At 37.3% G+C, this 20,743-nt stretch overlaps 2 protein-coding genes across 5 annotated transcripts in view; one reads left to right on the top strand and one right to left on the bottom strand.

Moving 5' to 3' along the window:
* Positions 1–1,185: 1,185 nt before the first annotated feature.
* Positions 1,186–9,612, bottom strand: LOC137385696 (uncharacterized). Its single transcript, XM_068072228.1, has 3 exons — positions 9,448–9,612; positions 9,029–9,176; positions 1,186–1,547 (listed from the first exon to the last, which is right to left on the bottom strand). Exons 1-3 carry the CDS (start codon positions 9,610–9,612, stop codon positions 1,438–1,440), a joined length of 423 nt encoding a protein of 140 aa, XP_067928329.1. The 3' UTR covers positions 1,186–1,437.
* Positions 9,613–12,811: 3,199 nt separating this feature from the next.
* Positions 12,812–20,743, top strand: part of LOC137400566 (trimethylguanosine synthase-like) — a 33,942-nt gene continuing 26,010 nt past the window's right edge. For 3 of the 4 annotated variants that reach the window (XM_068086907.1, XM_068086897.1, XM_068086912.1), the window contains exon 1: positions 12,812–12,935. The gene's annotated coding sequence lies outside the window, so the exon portion shown is untranslated. Of the gene's footprint in view, positions 12,936–12,997; positions 13,101–20,743 lie in introns of those variants that run through there. The other variant, XM_068086903.1, reaches the window with a different exon arrangement.

Here is a 20,743-nt window from a genome sequence, read left to right as displayed (position 1 = left end):
GTGGCTGAAGGTTGGGAAAAAAATCAAACTGATTCGACTTCACCACCCAAACCGCTATCACTTGTCCCAATCAAACGCCTTCCTAAGTTTCAGCATTATTTTGCACATACTTATTTTCTGTGCTTTATTGACACACCTGGCGATCTCTCACAGCCCAACCAACTGCCAGTGAACTAGTACATAGTACAGTACTACCAGACAGCCATCTTGTTTTTGTTTAACGCCTGCTCTGTTTAGCCTTAGTCTTATTCTACTATGGTCAGTATGAGCCTCAGATCCCGCCTGAAAGCTAAATAGGGCAGTATTTTGTCTGTCACAGTGTTTCTTACTACGATCTTAGAGAACCAGCACTTTATAGAAACATGGTTGGTTATGAGTAGGGATAACTTCAGTATGCTGAATCTGTGCAACTCTCTCGAAATACCAGCATAGTGACTTGAGAATAACTTGATATACTCGAAGTGTCTTTTGCACTTTCCACGGTATTAGGTTTTTCCTCAAGGCCTTTATCCTCTACGATATTCTTTGCTTGTTTATTTTTGACACCAATGATAGTGACTGCATGGTTCTCCCTATCCGCTAGCATACCTGGTTTACTTGCATGTATTTCTTTCACCACAGTAATATATGAAAGGCATGTCAAAGCTTTGTTTGGTGATTTTGACCACGGGTTGCATGTTGTTTCACTCAACAACTGTTGGGTGACTGTCAATTAATAATTTATCAAATGGTGTTGAGTTTTTTCTTTGTGTGTTTGTTGGCTAATATTTAGGATTCTATAATAATGTATTGGATGGCTTCCATTTCAATTTTGTATAAATGACATTTTGAGTTGTCACTTGTTTTGATTATTTTAGATGAATGGTATTTGGTATACTGATTGCTTTTGTTCTTGTTATAGTAAGCTGTGCCTTAGTTGGCATTACATGCAGTAAATCTGTATTTACACTTTCTCTGATCTTGCTTATGACTAGTTCATACATTCTTTGATAATGGTTTATATATTATCTTGCACACTCCAACTGCCGGTTTATATGTTGCCATCTTGTACAATCCATCTGCTGGTTTATATATATTGCTATCTTGTGCATACCATCTGTTGGTTTATATATGTTGGTATGCTGTTGGTAAGTTGCCGATCTTCTCCAAATATTTTTCAAGTATTAGCTTCTGTTATTAGTAGAATTACATGTAATATTATTGTTGTTGTCGGCAAACACTGCCCTGTGATTGACTGTAGTTTAGTCTGAGACAAATTCAAATATAAGAAAATATATGACCTACAAACAAACAAGAATATGAGTATAAAAAATATATGATATACAATTACAAAAGAATATAATTATGATACCCAAAAATAATGTAATATAATATATGATATACGAATATCAAAAAATACATGATATACAAATATATGAGATTATAAATGTAGTTATTTTATTGCTCAAGTAGATTTTTCCCATAGATTTGTAGAAGTTGTCCACTAAAGCACTCAACTACTTGAAATCCAGGTTCGATAGTCCTAATCGTGACTGTTACGCAAAAACCTATAATAAATCATGTTTTATGAACCAATAATGCAGTAATAGCAAATTAAATTTTGATAATCCAAAATTTTGGCAAGCAAGACATTTATTCTAAGCCCATTTGTTAGACTATCCCATTCCTGCAAGTAAATCCCTTACACTTGCTATCACTGTATCAAATAGATCCATCTCTTCTATGATGTTCTCTATGATAGAAGAAGCAGTAAGAAGGTGGCTGCTCACTATACCGTTGAGCTGAACTATGACCTATAATGGCAATCATCTATTTTTTATATTTTTCAATGCTCTCTGATTGTGTAGGCAATCTATATAACTTATATAGGCACTCTAGACCCTGTCTGTAATCCATTTATACCTTGTTTGTAAATCATCTAGTCTCTCCCTAATTCTTCTATGAGCTGTCCTTTAGTTGAAAACTTTTTTAATCAAAGAGAGTGTTAATCAAGAGAATAAAGTTTATATAAACTGAACAAATATAAAGCCACTGTGCTGGAATAGTTGGGGTCATCAGTGATTGATCATCATTGACCTAACCCTGTTGCACTTTATTATTCATTCTGTCGGTTTGAAGTTATTGATAATAGTGCCAATATTGCTAGTCAATCAGCAAAGCAATTGTTTTGTTTGACCCGCAGTCGAGTTGGGAAGGAGTCAAGCTGAATAATGACATTTCATTACAGAGATTTGGTGCCAACTTTTATGTCTCTTGGTGTGAAATTCACACAGTGATGCTCTATTTATCCGCCTCAGTGGAGTCACGAATAATTTAACTTTAATGGAAATACACAAATTTCAGGAAGAATTTTGATTTTCCCTGCAGAAAAACTAAAACCAGATTAAACAATATCATATTCAAATTCTGTTCAAAGTCGACAATACAAGGTTCAGTTAGTATGATTATGACTTGTTATGCAAAGCAATTAGTCACAAATAGTTAAATAACAGAAGACGACAAAAACTACACCTCCTATGAACCAAAGCGCTGTCTCTATCAGATGACCAAAACAGGTTACTACCGTGTTGTACCCGTGCCATTCCTAGAATTCATCAAAGTAAATGTAGAATACACAGGGTCAAAGATTTCTATAATGTGTTGTAGGAACCAAACAGGAAAGCACATTTAGACAAAAATATACCGTAATGTTGTTTCTTGAACACAGAAGTTGTCAATTTGATAAAAGAGCCATTGATGTTAGACATATTGGCAATATTTATAAAGAACAACAAGGATAATTATTCACACCTAAAGATAACTTTTAATTTATTTAAATATTTAGACATGCGGCTCCTTAGTGTTGTATGAATTAATACGACTACAAACAGCATTGTCAAAAGGAAAGATTCACACGGTTTTCAGTTCTGAGTGACACCACACGCCAAGATTGAAGTGACAAAAATTGACGCATCAATAAACACATAACTAATTGTGTAACAATCGACAATTGTTTACTGGAAAGTATCTACACCAGCAACAAGAAATGTGAAATACTTCTGGCAAATCTTCACCGCAGGTGTTTGAGAGCTTGGTGTCACTCCTGACCAGATGAAAAGGACCTGTCATTCGACTTACTGGCCACTAATGATTTGATTTTTGGAGAGTTGGAGAAGTAATAAAGATATGATTATAGTTCTTAGCTACTATAGTATTCCATAGATAAGACTGCCCTTGCTATGGCTCGGCCAATATATAGGTAGTCAGTATAGGAGTGTCCCATAGTGGGTGCAGACCTTCCGGTGAAAAACTATTGTGCTATTCCAAGTACATGTATCATTGCTATTGAGATGTTGATTTCTAAAAGTACAAAGCATGTATGTGGAGATGCTTAGTATGGAAAAACGTATTCATAGCATGTATGCAAAATGAGCTACGCCAAATACATATCCAGTGTGAAAGGAATCAAATATTGACGTGGCAGGGAACTTTTGCTAATGAAGCCCCAAAAATAGCTCACACTTGGCACTATCCTAACAATACTGCTTTTTATTCTGATGTAGACCTACCAAATGATAGAGCGCTATTGACAGACCTGCCAAGTGATAGAACATCCAGAACAGACCTATGAAGTGATGAAACGCCTATGACAGACCTACCAAGCGATGAGATACTCATGACATACCTAACAAGTGATGGAAGACCCAGGACAAACCTAGCAAGTAATAGAGCAAGAACTAAGGACAAACCTCCCAAGTGGTGGAACACTTAGGACAGACCTACCAAGTAATGGAACTCCCAGGACATAGGTATCAAGTGATAGAACACTCAATACAGACTTATTTACACTCAGCAAAACCCAATCATGCAATCTACACATGTCATATGCCTGTTGTGGCACATGACTAGCGACCGAGTGATATACCAAGTTATGAACACTCGGAGCATCCTGATCAGTCAAATAACATATTCCCTGTAGAACTTTACATTTTAGTGAACATCTATGTTGTATTAAAGTATCCAATAGAGCAATAGGCCATTGGTACTCTTGGGGCCAGTGAAAATGGATTACCAATCGTTATCAAATAACACAAGAATTACTAGTCGAAGCTTAAAGACAAAACGATAATTCATCAAGCTTTATGTAATTCGTTATGTTACACTGGCATATGTTAATACGCTTACAGATGATATTGGCAAGTTCTGAAAGTACCTTTTGAGAAATTGATCAATGAAGGTCGAATGTAAATTACATATATACAGTTCTATACTACATCAGTCCAATGACATCATATTAACAAATTATATCAGCAAAACTTTGAAAAATTCCGATATAAAATTACAAATACAGACATAGAAATTGAAAACTGTACAATAACAATACCAGTGATACACTAGGTAAGGGTGGGCAAGGATAAACTTAGAGGTCAAGGATAAACTAGCCAATCTATCGACCAGCCAATGCAACAGAATGTAAATTCTAGCATGCCTCGAATTGCTAGAACCAAGACCATTTGCTTCCTGTCAAGAGAGTGACATTGGCCCAAGGAAAGCAAAAAATCACTTCACCACTCGCATGCAGTTCCATGGAATAAATGGAAAATGTAACAATAACAAACACGTAGAATGCTATATTCAACATTGGAAATCAAATTAGCATCAAGTACAGCAGTACTAAGTCTACTCAGAGAGGGCGGGGTGACATGCTACAGCTGACCTTGAACCTCGCAAGTTTACATCAGCTAGCTGTGCCTGAACAAAGGAAAGCTTCTTCAAACGCAACTCAAAGAATTTGGTGATTATGCAGTTTGTGAGCTGGTTAGTATGACTTAATAAACCCATCTCCACATCACATTCATGATTAAATGGTGTTAGTGGCCTTTCTTCATAGGCATAGCGTCGATATACAGCAGATAGAAGATGAACTGGAGAGTGTGAACCAAGATATTTGGTTGGCTCAGACAATACGGTCTGTCGATATATCTGCTCGCATCGCTCAACCACTCTGAAAGTAGCCTGAGAAGGTTGCACAATACCACAGCAGCTTTTAACGCCTTGCCTCGGTAACAGATTGTAACTTCGGAAGGTTTGCGAAAGATAATGATCATCCGACAAACCACGTACAAACATGACATCAAGCATTGCTGCAGCGCATGACTCACAGCAGATATGCTGTTTGAGTGAGTTGGCAACGTGAGCAGACATTTTGTAAAGAGAGGCATCGCTCAAAGAGCTAGCACTGGAAAAGTAGTCTTCAGAAACTTCTGCGATACCTACTGCGACCATTGATGAAGATCTGTCAGAATATTTTTGCTTCATCACACCGCTTGTTGAATCACAGTCTAATGAATGAGTTGAAGAGTTGATCAACGTTTGCTTGTCCACAAAAAGCTTTTTAATTGCTGTCGTCACCTCATCGGCGGTTAACCAATCTTTACTTCCAATGATGCAGCTTATTTTACTCAGGAAATGCTCAGCAGGCTTCAGAGAGAACTGGTTGGTTGGAACATATCTACAGCCACCAGATAGAAGAAGGTATCGTGACAAATGCAAGATCGATTCGGAAGTTGATACAAAAGCGTGAAGAAAAGTTTTTGCTTTAGAGCGCCAAAGTTCGAGACCGTCGGTCGTTCGGAGGCTGAGAATATATGATGAGAAGTCATTGAGTATTTGGCGTCTTTGTGAAACATTGCTGGTGGTTAGAGGAAATTGATAGCCTTTGTTGAACAGTGAATTTGAAGTGAGAATCTCAACAGCTTGAGCAACCTGTAACGATATAATGGACCTAATGAAGCAAAAGAAGGACTGGACAAAATACAAACATCACACTGTTAATAACACTATTAATGACTCGTACACATTGCTATCCACACTGAGGTGTCGGATGGGCTATGATGTTAACATATATATACCAGTCAAACACAACAGATTTGACAAACATACATGTATGATATTCAGTTCCATACCTTGCGAATAAACTTAACAGTTGCCCGAGATCCTTCAAAACCGGGCACCTTTGACTTCTGCAGTGATTGTAGGAGATCTGCAACTGCGTTGGTGAAGAGTTCAGAACAGATATTTATTTTCACCTTACCCCAATGAGGATTTGAAATAGGAAAGCTTGCATCAAACAATTTCTGAAAATACTTCCATGAAATTCTTTCATCATTCCACGTGACGAAGTCTTTAAGCTCAGAGAGAGCATTGCGAATGAGCCTGGAGATGTTAGGAACATCAAATATTATATAGACCTGACTTTGCATCATTGGATGCTTAAAGCTGGGATGGCATTCACTAGGAATAAAACTGCAGCCTAGAATTTCAAAGGTTGAAATATTTGTTGCTGAGCAATCAGTAGAAATGCTGCATATTCTCATATTCCTCTCAGCTGTCAATGTTAAAGCTGTCTTAATAAGCTCTGCTAACACTTGTGCATGAATCTTATCAACAAAGAAATACCCGATCGGGTACGACCGAACAGCGCGATCGACTGGCCCGAGTAGAAAAAGAAGCAAATGAGAAGCCTCGGTGTAAGTATCTCCAGTGATGAGTCCTCCGTAGTCACAAAAGCCTCTAATCTTTTGGAGTTGTCCATCATAACTCGTCTGTTTTTTCAGAGGAACACTGTGTATGATCAAAGAGAACCTGCTTTCATTTGTTTGTGTGGCAAGCCCGAGAGTATCAATGAGGAAACCAGGTTCTCCCTGTTCATTACTCAGCCAAGACCGTAAAGTTCGAACATTTGGAAGAGCATATTTCTGGCGAGCCCATTCATAAGCCGCTGGACTGAAGTAGAGTAGCGTGAGAGCCAACTCATCTGCGCTATCTCTACATTGACGTGCAATCACAGCCTCTGATGGATTCGCATGTTTGACTTTTCTCGATTCCAGTACATCTGATTGAAAGTTGGTGCTTATCATCTGAGCAACCGACTCATCGATCATCTGCCGATTTTTTAGATAGTCGAGCAAGTCTTGTAGATCATTGATTTGTGTCACATGCTGCCTTTGTGTTTGTTTTTGAAGTGCTCGCAATTTTTTCTTTAATTCACTCACAGTGGCATCTGACTCCTCCTTTGAGACCACTAAAACAGTACTCTCTTTAAAGGTTGACATGCAACAAAATTCACATTACAGTTATTTGGTATCATAAGATACACCATGTCTTACTCTGTTGTGTTGTAGGTGCAAAATGTGTGGGAATGTGATTACAAGCTCTTAAAAGCTAAAAAACTAACAGTTAATCGCAGCCACACGAGACCGTCATAGTTTGGATTCGCTTTCAAAAACGGCTCAAATGGGACGTAGTTGTTACATGATGGTTTCTGTTTACAGTTTCATGCAACCTCATTCGTCAAAATATTTTCACAAATATACTTCACGCATTCAATAAAACCATGTCTATTGTTCTTACGCGTCTGTTTTATCGTCATTGTAATGCTGTCACTTTTAGCACTGATATCTTATAACTTACCTTAAAAAATCATTAAATTTTTTAACATTAGCTCGAAGGAGTACATATCATTGTCTGATAATCATGACGAGCCTGTTGGTCACCTGTGATAATCGAAAAGTGCTGCAAAAATTATTTGTGAAGTATTGGGTCACATGATCAGATTACGACTTGACGATTGAATAATGCCGAAACAAAACTGTAAAGTAGCGAGCATCTATATTTGATACGGGGTCTTCGGTAAAACCTGAAGTGTTTGTCATAAACTAGTGCTACGATAAGTTTTATATTGAGCTTTTTATTGGCCTTTCTATTGACAAGACGATAACTCAACTGTAATGACTACGTCAGAGAAATAAACAGATTCCAATCTACGGCGGCTTTTCATTTTTGAGCTTTTAAGAGCTTGTAATCACTTTTCCACACATTTAGCACCAACAACACAACAGAGTAAGACATGATGAATCTTTGATACCAAATAACTGTAATGTGAATTTTGTTGCAAGTCAACCTTTAAGAAGCTTGACCAATAATATACTGTAAGAAACAAGAAGACAATAATATGCTTAGAAGTTGTCAGCTCATCGTTAATGACTGACAACTCCCACCTTTCAGTTTAATTACACTGCATTACCATTAATACTTCATATTGCATGAAGTATAAACCATAACTGCCACATACAACTTTTATTGCATTTTTTAGGTAAATCAGACACGCTGATTTCGATCTTTTCCTCTAAAAAGAGATTGGTCTACTAACCTTCAAAGCCATGAAGGCTGTTTTAAAGCATTTCAATATCTGTTTCGAAAACAACACAATCGGCACAACAAGCTCCGCCCATAAATATTTGACGTTGCCTAGCTTTTTAGGAACAGAAGTTAGGGATGTTTAGTCTGATTTAGAATGATAGAGATGGGTGTCTTACAACCCGTTAATATCTAAATTCAGCCTTCAAAATAATCTCAGTCTTTTATGAAAGGTAAATAAACTATTTAAAATTGCTCGTAGCTTGTTACATGATGTTTCATAGGCTGAACGCAGAGGAAAATGAGCTCGAAAAAGCCCGATTTTATCACAAGCTAGCATTGTTATCACGCTTTTTGGAGCTGATCTTTAAATATGCAATGTTAAATAGCTTATCTATCTTTCAGAAACGACTGAAATTATTTTGAAGGCTGAATTTAGAAAATAACGGGTTTTAAGACATCCATCTCTATCATTTTAAATCGAACTAAACATCCCTAACCTCCCTTTCTAAAAAGCTAGGCTACGTCAAATATTTATAGGCGGAGCTTGTTGTGCTGATCGTGTCGTTTTCGAGACCGATATTAAAACCCTGTAAAAAAAGGCTTCATTACTCTGAAAGTTAGTGGACCAATCTTTATTTTGAGTACAAAATCGGAATCAGAAATCGGAGTCTGATTTACCTAGTGAATACGATAAATGTTGCACATGACAGTTATGGTTTAAATGTAAAAACACTACCAATCAAAAAGATAAAAGGAGATATTTTCATTGTCTTATGTTGCTCTGTACAGAAAAAGCCATTCATTAAATATGCACCAGTAATAACCTTCAAGTAAATATTGGACGTACGTGCTGGCTTGCAGTAGCCATGTTCTGCACCATTGGAACTTTGGGTTGGTTTTATTTCATCAGCAGCATCCATAATACGATTCGATACGATTGACGATTCTTCTGACACAACGCCATAATCACAGGCCAATCTCTTCCTCTTACGGTTCTAAAATGTGCATCAGAATTCATTTGGTAACTATCGGAAATGCAACATGAATAGTGAAGAAAAAAACATGTTACAAGATTAATTAACAAAGGTGCAAACCAAGAAGGAGACAACAGTGTTAGTTATTCAGAACAGGTTGAAATATGCAACTGGTAGTGATAAAAATAGAATATCTTACAACAGCTGTATAGAGACTTTAGGCAAAAATATATAATTTAATAACACATTTGTACAATGAAATCTGTCAATCATTTGCTTCAAACAAACTTACCTTAAAGGATTCTGTGTTGAAGACCGTTGGAACTGAACCTGACTTTAGCATTTTACGAGGAGCACCTGGAGGGGTGATGTAGTCCGAGTCTTTAAAATGATCACTGCACAACCGACTGCCCGAAGGTACGCCTTTCTTTTGGCTGTGCCTGTATCCATCCTTCATTTTACTTTTCCATTTTTCTGTAAGCTCGATGTCATGTAAGGGAAATCTGTTGAACAGATAAATGGAAAACAGCAGGTAAACTACTGTCTTATCGACAGGTAAACTCCTCTCCTATATTTTCGATCAAGAAATGTTTAAAGTAAGGATGTAAACCTAAGAATATTCTGTATCATAACAAAACTGTAAAATTTAACTGCTTAAGCAGGCGTATATATATGAGCTAATATTTGTAGGCTACTTAAAGTTTACTATTTTGAAAATCTGCTAATGCATTCAGCATTGGATCGATATAACATCGTTCCAAAACATTGCTTTCATATAGTGCTCTTCTACAACATAGCTATATGACCATTTTCAAATGGCCACTTAAAGTAGAAAGTTTATGCAAAAGAAACGAAGTTTTTATGGTAAAACCTGCGAAACGGAAAACTACCTGTGAAAGATTTTAGCTGGACAGAGTTCTTTAGTATTCGAACAACCAATGGCACAGCACAAAGCCATGTCATAAGCATGTAAGTTTTTTAGAGAGATTATTCGTTTTTAAATCCGACGCGATTGAAAATGCATAAATGCTAATTGAGAACCTAAACCTAAAACCCAAACCAACACCAATATTCGCGCCGACATCCGGTTTAACATAACTCTATGTTTAATAGGAATTAAGGACAGTCAATAGGGCGACAGACACTTAGGCGACACTTTTGGTTCAAAAGGCGACAACTTCAGACGAAAAAGCGGCATAGCGGACAAACAGGCGACAATCCTGGACATTGAGGCGACAATTCTGAGGGCAGGATTAATTCAAAATATTAAGTCCTGTTCCCGTCCTGTTATGTTGTTGTGAAATAGTAGTGAACACTAACAAGACACCAAATTTGTTGATGCCCAGATCGGAAATTTTGCATTAGTATATTTCTCACTCATTGCTCCACCTTATTTCCTTGAGATCTATTACCTGTTATATCCTCATTAATCTGATTACATTATTATTTTACACACATTAGAATTTCATATTGAATTAAACAGTAGAATTTCATATTGAATTAAACAGTAGAAATTTATATTGAATTAATGAATGTACCAAATATTCATTTAATTGAGAAGGTTATTATTAAACATAAACTGCTGAGATTAATCTGTTTTTAATCGCCTAACTATTCTTCTGTTCATCCTTTTCCACAAATTTAACTCTAGAGTTCGCCAACTCCACACGCTCAGAAGTCATTTGGACAGTCACTATTTGAGTCACTAGCATACCGCTGTTGATGAGTCATTATACTATCTCTGGCTCATGATGGCAGTATGAAAATAAATATATATGAGTTTAGCTTGATACATTTTAATAAATTTGCTTTTTGGTATATTTATACAAATAGTAAAGCTGATTTTTATCATATATAACTTTTAAAAATACGTATATCAATAGTTTGCAGCATTAATTTTTTTACAATAACTTTATTCTGATTGATACTATGTAGATAAACCCATCTAGCGATAGAACTTCTCTTTCCCATCTAGAATGACGAGATCAGGTTCACAGTTATAAATTGGTAACTGAATATTACTTTCTACTAATTCTAAAACTTACATGCAAGTATAATTTGAATTACAGGAGTATAATTATACACAGTGACTCGCAGGTACTTGAATGCACTTACACTTCCAATCATACACAAAAAAAATACCAGGAAATTCCCTACACCACTCTTTAATAAAGCTGTCATTAGAGTGCAAGCTGATGGCTGTCCATTTAATATCTTCCATACTTTTATGAAGTCTGTCCTTTGTTAAAATAGTCGTGTATAAAAAATTCATGGTTCGTGTTAAAATGCAAACTATAGTCTATGATGTGGCACATGGAAGCATTAACCTGCAGCTGAGTATATATCACAAAGGTCTTTGAGGTGTTGATCACTCCTCATTGTCTCAAACTACAAGTTGTGTGTGCCATCGGGATCTGTGACAAGGGTGATTCGGTCAAATATCTCAAGTGACTATAAGGGTAACATGGCATCAGGACCGGTTGATTTCTATGCTTTGAAATGGATCGTTTCTCCATAAGCTTTCTGTGATGCTGTTTAGTCTCCTTGCGACAAGCTGCAGAAGTTAGTAAAATATGGATATATCTTAGACACCTATGTCAGAAAAAGCCTTCATTCTTCATACTCAAATAAAATCTCAACAAGCATAGATCAGTGTGAACCGCAATTTAGCCTATTGAGTCTGCATTATAATGACATTGGATTATTATCATAATTGTAAAGAAACAAGGATAAGGAAATCATTCATTCCGCAAGTGAATAAGAAATCAAAATAATAGGGAATTGTCTTTTCATCTCACACAAAGAGCAAACTCTTCTCCCAGCTACATGTACATTTACTGTGAATTTCGACGATCGAAACCATAAAACTATTTCTTCTCGAGGTAAGATAACTCTAAAGTTTTAACAATCGGAGACAAAATTGTCAACAATTCAGCCGAGAACGTGACTTTTCGAACCGTTTTGAACAAAGATGCTGATACATAAACAAGTTTTGGTGTTTTAATTGAAATTGAAAAAGCTAAATGCATTTTTATCAAAATAGCCTTAATATTTTGTTAAATGTCTGGGCTAGCATAATCAGAGAAATCCCACTAATGGCGTTTAAAATACATATTACCATTTCGATTTATAAAAAAAGTCTGTAAAAAGAAAACAATAACACTGTCAAGGCTACGTTTTAAAAATATACGTAAGCACACGACAACAGAATCTCATAGTTTGTCAGTACATTACCTTGCCTTCAACCAAACAGCAAACCAACTTGTCGCCTTTCAGTCTGGACTTGTTGCCGGTTTGTCTGCCGTGTCGCCTTTCCGTCTGAAGTTGTCGCCTTTCGAGCCAAAAGTGTCGCCTAAGTGTCTGTCGCCCTAGTGACTGTCGCCCAAAAGTCCAGTTACCGTTTAATGGTAGTACCTACATGTTATGTATAATTGTTAAACGTAGAACTATAGTGGTCGCTCATACCGTGCGCCTTCAACTTTATATTACCCAATTTTTTTAAATCTTTTGATTAAAATTTCATCAAATTTTTTTACATCATCTGTTATAGAAAACCATTAGTAAAAAGTTTGTAACGATATAAAAATAAAAAAAGCAAAATTTTCAGTTGAAGGAGTTGTTAAACCGCATGATCTACAGCAAACTTGTATATAACTAAAGAATTACGGATAGCCTTAAAATCAGAGTACTCAGTTCGGTTGTACAAAACACAACCTTCATAATGCGTATATTTGTGAGAAATATTTACAGCTAAGTCAAGGCTCAGTGCAGTATAATAAGGTACTCATGTTACAGTAAGCTGTATAACAGTTTTCATTACATTTTTTATCATGTCTCATTTACAACGACAGATTTTAAGAACTCCAAATGCCTAGAATTAAGTAAGCTAGTGATAAATTTTGCTAAATAAAAACCTAAACGGGAGAGAAAAAGGTGTGAAACGGAGTAAGTGAAGGATCAGAAGTTTTGAACTGTAGTTGTTTCCGATGCAATTGAACCGAGCTTTGAATCAGATCTCTAAACATCTTCAAACTATAGGTTTGTTGTATAAATATATGCACTTGCATGTATTGATGTGAAGATGAAGAAGAACCTCTGTCTTTCATTACAGTTCATTATATTTTCCCCATACTGCCTTACACTAGCTAATCTACATAGCTTTATCCAGCTTTATGCACTCACCGTAATTACCAAGACCACCTGTACTGCCTTGAGCTCAGACACCAATATAGCCTGAGCCTAACAAATCCCATAATGCAACATGCCCTTTCTTTTTTTCTTTTTGTTTTGGGCCACCCCATCACTACCAACAAGCAGACGTAGTAACTTACTTGTGTTGCTCGTTAAACGGACTCCGTTAGGGCAGTCTCCATAGGCTATGCCTCTGGCTTGTCTGACTCTGTGCCACTGTCTAAAATACTCTCCTCGTTACTGCCAGCTCCATTGCCAGTCTGCACTGGCTTTTCCATCACCCTGACCTCCGCCCCTACCAATAATTTTACCGTGACCACTGTCACTACCAACACTACTTCCACCAATATCTCCAACACTACTTCCACCAACCCCGACTAGCCCGGAGTCTTTTGGTTGGGTCAGTAATGACTCTTCAACCTCATCTCTGTCTCTTCCGTCTTTACCTCGCTCTCCCCAATAAGAGGCAGGCTCGACAGGCCTCCTGTGGGAGGTCTCTACCTGGGCCGTAATCGGCTGCACAGGGGATGGCACCACAGAGCTGGGAGTTGACATAGGCCCAGATCTATCTAGCTCGCCTTGACCATCCACCAGTGCTGATCTGCTACCAGCAATTTTCCTCTGAACCTCGGCTAACACCTGCCCAGCTACTCTGAATGCCTTGACATTTTCCAACTCCACAACTACTGCCTTATGCTTCGCTTTTAGCCTAGCCATTTTCTCCTTTGACTTCCTCTGTACCTCTTTTTCTTCCTTCTCTATCTCTGCTACCTTTCTCTCATGACCATCTCTGTCTAACATTCTATTGCTGGACACCTCAGCTAAAATAGAGCAAACTTTCTCCATTACAGATACTGGTTCAGCTACTTTCTCAGCACTTCCACTTACCTCATCATGACTGTGTTCTCTATCATACCCCATATACACTTGCACCTCTCTGGTGCCTTGGGCTGTCTCCCCTTGACTACCAATTTTTACGTATCCGCTACCCTTTACTCCCTTGGTTTCACAAGTCCACCAATCTTGACCTGTGTGACCTTTCTTTACATCGCTCTCTCTGTCAGACGTATTTGTCAGGTTTTGCAACTTGACATCTGAAACATAACTTGACCCAGCAGTAATGGTTCGAAAACGGCGAAAAGGGCTTAACTAGCTTAATATTTCTACATTCCTTAACAGGCTCAAACTTGCTTTTGCATAACGCATTTACAACAGCAAATAATTTTAGCTGCTTCAACTCAGTTATGCCCAAAAAGTTTGTTTTCAATCCTTTCACCACATGAACTTCGGCATCCATATGCATGTGTTTACTTTCCAAATGACCTCCCACACTTCCAACCACTTTTAACTCACTACCATCAGCGGTTTCTAAAATTGTCAACGGTTTCTTTAACTGTAGGTTCAACTTATTGGCTGCTGCCTCGGTTACTATTGACACCTCAGCCCCAGTATCAAACGTAAACTCTACATTTACTCCATTAACTTCTAAATACTGCACAATTGTCTGGCCTAGTCATTGATCTTCACCATATTTATTTCTATAGCCAGCACATCTTGCACTTTTACCCCTTCTACTGTCACTGCACCTTTCATCATGCCTATCTGTCTCTCGCTTCTCAAACTCACTGTCTCTCTCATACCCGTTCATGCTGTAATCTCTGGGTCTATTCCACTTATCCCTTACGTCATGAGGACTTTCTCTGCCCCAATACCTCTCCCTACTGCTATCTCGACTTCCATACCTTACTTCTCTACCCTTGTCCCTGCAATATCGGGGTACGTGTCCTCGTTGCCCACAAGAAAAACATTTAATGGAGGGACAACTCCGCATCTCATGGCCACTATGCTTGCAATTGTAGCACACTCTCTCTTTACTACCTTCTCTACTGTTTGCTCTATATCTAAAGACATGCCTCTCCCTGCTATTGTCTCTATACTTACTACTGTCCCTGTCCTTGTTATACTCTCCACTTCTTGCCCCATACCTACTAACATCACGCTCATCACTACTATTCCCATAATACTTTTTATCACTTCTAAGACTGCTTCTAGGAGAATATCCACCTCTTGAGTTGTATTTTCTATCCCTACAACCACTCCGGTACTGCGCACGACTGTCGCACTCTGATACCCTTGCTACCTCTTTTTTAATCTCACTTTTTAAATCGCTAACTCTACTATCTGCTCTCACGAACCTGTCTGAATGATTCGTCATCTCATGAGCCCTCAACGTCTCATTCAACATCACCCAGGTCAAGTTGGCATTCTTCATCAAGTCTCTGCTTACTTCTCTATCTCTCAACCCGTTAACTGCCACTATAAGAGCAAACCTTACTCTATCAGCATTGTTCGCTACCTCAGCATATCTGCTTAAACTCTCAACTCGTAGCAAAAACTCTTTATCACTTTCACCAAGTGCCTGTTTAGCGGTCAAAAAGTTATGATCCTTTACAAACATGCTCTCCTGTCTACCATAATATTCCTGCAAAATATCCACTGCCTCTTCATTAGTTGAATTTGCACCATCTACATCAAACCCTGCACTTTTTAATACTTCTCTACCACTGTACCCAATAGCTCTCAGTAATGGCCTCAACTAAGCTCTATCTCTCATAGTAAGGCGTGTATTGCCACCTTCACCTTCGTAACCTCTTCTCTCAACTGCACTCTCAATACATAAATTCATTTCTTCTATAAATCTCTCCCACGAACCATCACCGTGCTCACCAAACACCAGCTCCGGATAACCGATCTCCATCCCGACACAATACGTTATATTTTTCACCACCAATTTACTCTACCCCACTCGTATAAATTTAATGTAATTCTCGCCTCCGATCACTTAATAAATATCCACACCTCTCCAATACCGATGCTTCACCGCTACAACACCTCACAGCCCCACAACACCACCCTACCTCACGTCACCCCACCTGCACGCCCGTGAAAAGGTCTAATCAAACGTTAAACTTACACCGTAACCAGAAAATTATCGCTAACGATAACGCACAAAAAAATTAGAGTTTCGTCAACTGCGCCATGTTGTATAAATACAACACGTACATGAGGTTGAAGCGAAGAAGAACCTCCGTCCTTCATTACACTTCCTTATATTCTCCCCATACTGCCTTACACTAGCTAATCTACTAGCTTTACTCACTAGCTTTATCCAGCTTTATGCACTCACCGTAATTACCAAGACCACCTGTACTGCCTTGAGCTCAGACACCAATATAGCCTGAGCCTAACAAATCCCATAATACAACAAGGTTTATTAGAAATTTCTTGTCAGTCTAACGGCAGTAAAACAAACTTGATTTTTGTTATAGTACCACTAAAAACATAAGGTGCAGGATACCTGCCGTAATTTTAGAAATTTGCATGTATATTTTACTCAATCCAAATCAAATCAGTGCTCTCTGCTCAGCTAAAAGAGGGTAACTAATTTTCGTACAATATGTACATTTTTTAATCCTACCAAAACTGAAAAAACTCTCTTTAAACTTGGCAAATTACACTCTGATCAGTCAGGAGACAAAACTAATAGCATAAGACCGTTGAAATTGTGCACTGATAGCTCAGACAAAAAGTGGAATATTGTGAAGGCAGTGAGTGTTTTAAAGAATAAGGGCGTCATTACCAGACTTGATTTGACTCGGGAAGAAAGATAGGATATCTGTTTAAAAAGTCAACTAACGGAGACCAGAGAACAAAATCTGCTCATTACCTACAGGATAGTACAAAAGAAAGTAATGAAGGTGGACAATCAAACATTACTGGAGTAAACAAAAGGATGCTTAAGATTGCCATAGCTAATGGCAGATCTGCTAAAGGGAAAACCGATGACATTCAATTGTTGTTATACCAAACTGATATTCTTTGTCTTTCTGAAAGTCATATTGATAGTACAAGACAATGCATAAAACTTATAGAAACTCTCATCGGGAGGCATTTTAGTGGCGGTGAATCATAGTTTGTTTCACATGTTTGTTATAAATTTTCCATGTAGCACTTTTCTTTTAAAAGTAGTGAGTCTACTCCCCAAAGAATGATACGAAACTCTAAAGAATTCGTTGTTTTGGGATTATATATTACCCCTAGTTATATATTAGACTCAAGTGATTCTCTCAATAATATATTTGATGTTTTGAAAGAAAATTTTACTAAGGCAGCAGTTATAGTAGTTGGCGATTTTAATTCGCCTGGCATAGATTGGAGCCATATCTCTGTTAAAGAGGAGTGTAAAGTGAAGGCAGTACATCAATCCTTTTTGCACCTCCTCTTACTACATAGCTTAGAGCAACTGATTAAGAGTCCTACTCATGTACATGGAAACATTTCAGATCTAGTTTTAAGTAATGGTAGGTGTGATGTTCTTGATTTAAATATTATTGAACCAGGTCTTAGCGACCATTTTTTGTTGGAGTTAGTAGTTAAGGTAGGAGCTGAACCTTATCTGCCTAGGGAGAAAGTTCAACTCATAGTAAGGGCAACTCGTAGAAACTTTATAGTAGGGCAGATAGTGAGGCGATTCATATTGGATTGAGTAAAACTCTTGAAGCTGTGGTAAATGCCATTAATCTTCGTGGAAGCATTGATTCTGTCTAGAACATCTTTGTAAAGGATTTTGGGGAAATTGTTGATTGCTATGTTTCACACAGCATTTAAAAAGAACAACACCAATAAACTTTGTTGGTTCAATAAAACAGCTAGAAAAGCGGTCAACAAGTGGAGGAAGTGGTACAATAAATGTAAAACGTTGAGATTTCAATACCATCTTTTTTGGTATAAAAACCCTCAGAAAAGAGAACAAAAAACTTTAGCAAATTGGAAATAGCTCTCTACAACAGATATATTTACAAGCATTTATGTAAAGGACAATCTAAGCCTTTTTATTTTTTTGACAAGCGAATGTGTGGTGGTGATAAGCTACCATTCACTTGTGATAACATCTCTGCGAAGGAACTGAAAGCTGAAAATTTTAATTCATTTGCTCATAAGTTTTTTTCTAAGGTCGATTCTAGCTTTCCGAAGTGACTTCAGAGAGGAAGTTCGCTTCTTCGGATGTGAACTTCCAAAGAAACTCTTGACTGTTAACTTTTTAGTACAATCAGAGTTTTGGCTTAGGGGATCCGCAATATGATAAGTTCTTTTAACCCAGGCAAAGCAGCCGAACCAGATGGTTTTAGGAAGACTTAGTTTAAGGAACACCAAAATTAGATCAGAATCAGGTCCTTTCGAGATTTGTAAATGTATTAATAATTTTGTCAGTATTGGAGTAGATCATGCAGCAAAACTTCCTAAATCTGATGTAACTTATGAATCCTTTCAACAAGTGTAGCGCACTATCAGGTTACTCGTCTCTGCTTTACTTTTTTTGTTTACGATGTGGAACACAATGTTTTTCATCTCCTCGACATTTTTTGCCATAAGACATCAACTACATGTCTTTCGAAATTCAAACTTGATGGTCGGTGTGCTAAAAACGTCGGAATAACAAAGATGCCAATATGCTATTCTCTGAAATCTCTCCCACAATGCCTGAAAAAGATATGACGCTGGTTTTTTCTCAGTTCAGAAATATTTGTGTTTTGTGAAGGCTTAGTATTGCGTGAGTGAAAGGAAACTTGATGAAAAGTGAGCGAAAGTGAAAATTTATTAGGCATTTTAGCATACTACCTAATGCTTACTATAAATTTTAAATTATTATACGTATATAACTACATATATAACTACTAGAAATTCCACTGTCATACAGCCCACGACCAAAGTGATATTGGAAAAAAAGAAAGGGTACTGATGGTTGAGAAATGCAATATTAGCAGTCAAATGGCACTGCAGTGCAATAGGATAACTGCAATGGTAGCTGTAATGTACTGGGTATTATTATGTACAGCAAACAGCAATAATGAAAGGAAAAGATTATATGTTTATATCTCTCCCCTTGCAATACGAGAAATGCAATATTGGCCAATATTAGAAGTAAAATGCCCTGATATTATTAGAATAATCAATATTATTAATATAGTAATAATATAAAACCAATGCACAATTTTGTTTACATTTCAAAATGTCATAGCTAACAATATCACGAAGTTGTGATATTTATATAGATTTTTAGAAATTCTGTACTACGTAGTCATTGTTCTGTAGTCATCCAAACTTATAATTAGTTATTGTAATAATCTCATAAAAACCGTTAGAAAAAATATCATCGTCATTTTCTTTACTTACACTGCGTTGGACATCAGTTAGAATACCAAAGTACTCCAAATTGTCTAAAATGTCAGTTACTTTTAAATCGGCAAAAATGAAACGGTTTCAGTACTCCTAACTTAATTACAGAAACCTTCGGCAATTCGACAATGCTATAGACTGGTAAAACGTGCACGTTATTTTTTTCGTGAAATGCGCACGACTTAATCGTTCTATTCTCTGTCGCTCGGCGTTTTAATTTCCGGTCTTAACTTTGATAAAAGTGAGGCTTAGCAAGTTTTAATAACGATTTTCGGCCAAATAAATCTGTCTATTTATGTATAATCCGATCAGATGGCTTAGTTTTAGGAATTTGCGGTAACCTTTCAAAGGCTTGGTAACATATTTAAATAGGTTTATATGCATTTTGTATCATTATTATACTTAAACAACTTTACTGAAAAATAGTTAAATTTGTTGATATGATTTCGTTACAAGGATTTGGTGACTGCCGTTAACGGATAATTTTTCGGGAGTTGTGTGCACATGTACATTTATCATAAATCTCCCAAACCAATCGCTTCGCTCGTGTTTGGTCGTGGGATAATTCGTTAAACATGGGTTCTAAGATCCTAGCCAAGTCTGTTTTTTGGGAGTTCCTCGGGGCTCTGTTTTGGGCCTTTCACTGTTTCCTGTCTACATCAATGGCATCTGTGATATTCTGAGGTTTTGTACAGTTAGGTTATTTGCCAATGGTGTTTTACTCTATGCTAATATCTACTCTCTGTCAGACGTGGTCAACTTCCAGCAAGATCTCATTAATTTGTAATTAAGTGCTCACACATGGATTATGTCCTTTGATACTAAAAATTGCCATGTTGTCAAATGTAATGACTCATTGGCTGATGGAGGCTTCTGCACAGTATGGCTTTCACATGCCATACTGTGCAGAATGAACCTATTACCTTTGTTGAGAGTTTTTGTTACCATTTAGGATTTTAAAATTTAAACAATCTGTTTTGGGGCGTGCACATTGAGGACATTACATTTAGGGCTTGTGAGATTAGGATTATTAAAAAGTGTATTATATTCAGCTTCAAAGAACGTGAGATACATAGCCTACATCACCTGTGTAAGCCTTTGTTGAGGTATGCAAGTGATGTTTGGCACCCTCGTTTAATAAAGCACACTAACAAAATTGG

The sequence above is a fragment of the Watersipora subatra genome, chromosome 1 (genome assembly GCF_963576615.1).
Source record: "Watersipora subatra chromosome 1, tzWatSuba1.1, whole genome shotgun sequence".
NCBI lineage: Eukaryota > Metazoa > Bryozoa > Gymnolaemata > Cheilostomatida > Watersiporidae > Watersipora > Watersipora subatra.
This window is presented reverse-complemented; position numbering and strand designations above follow the sequence as displayed.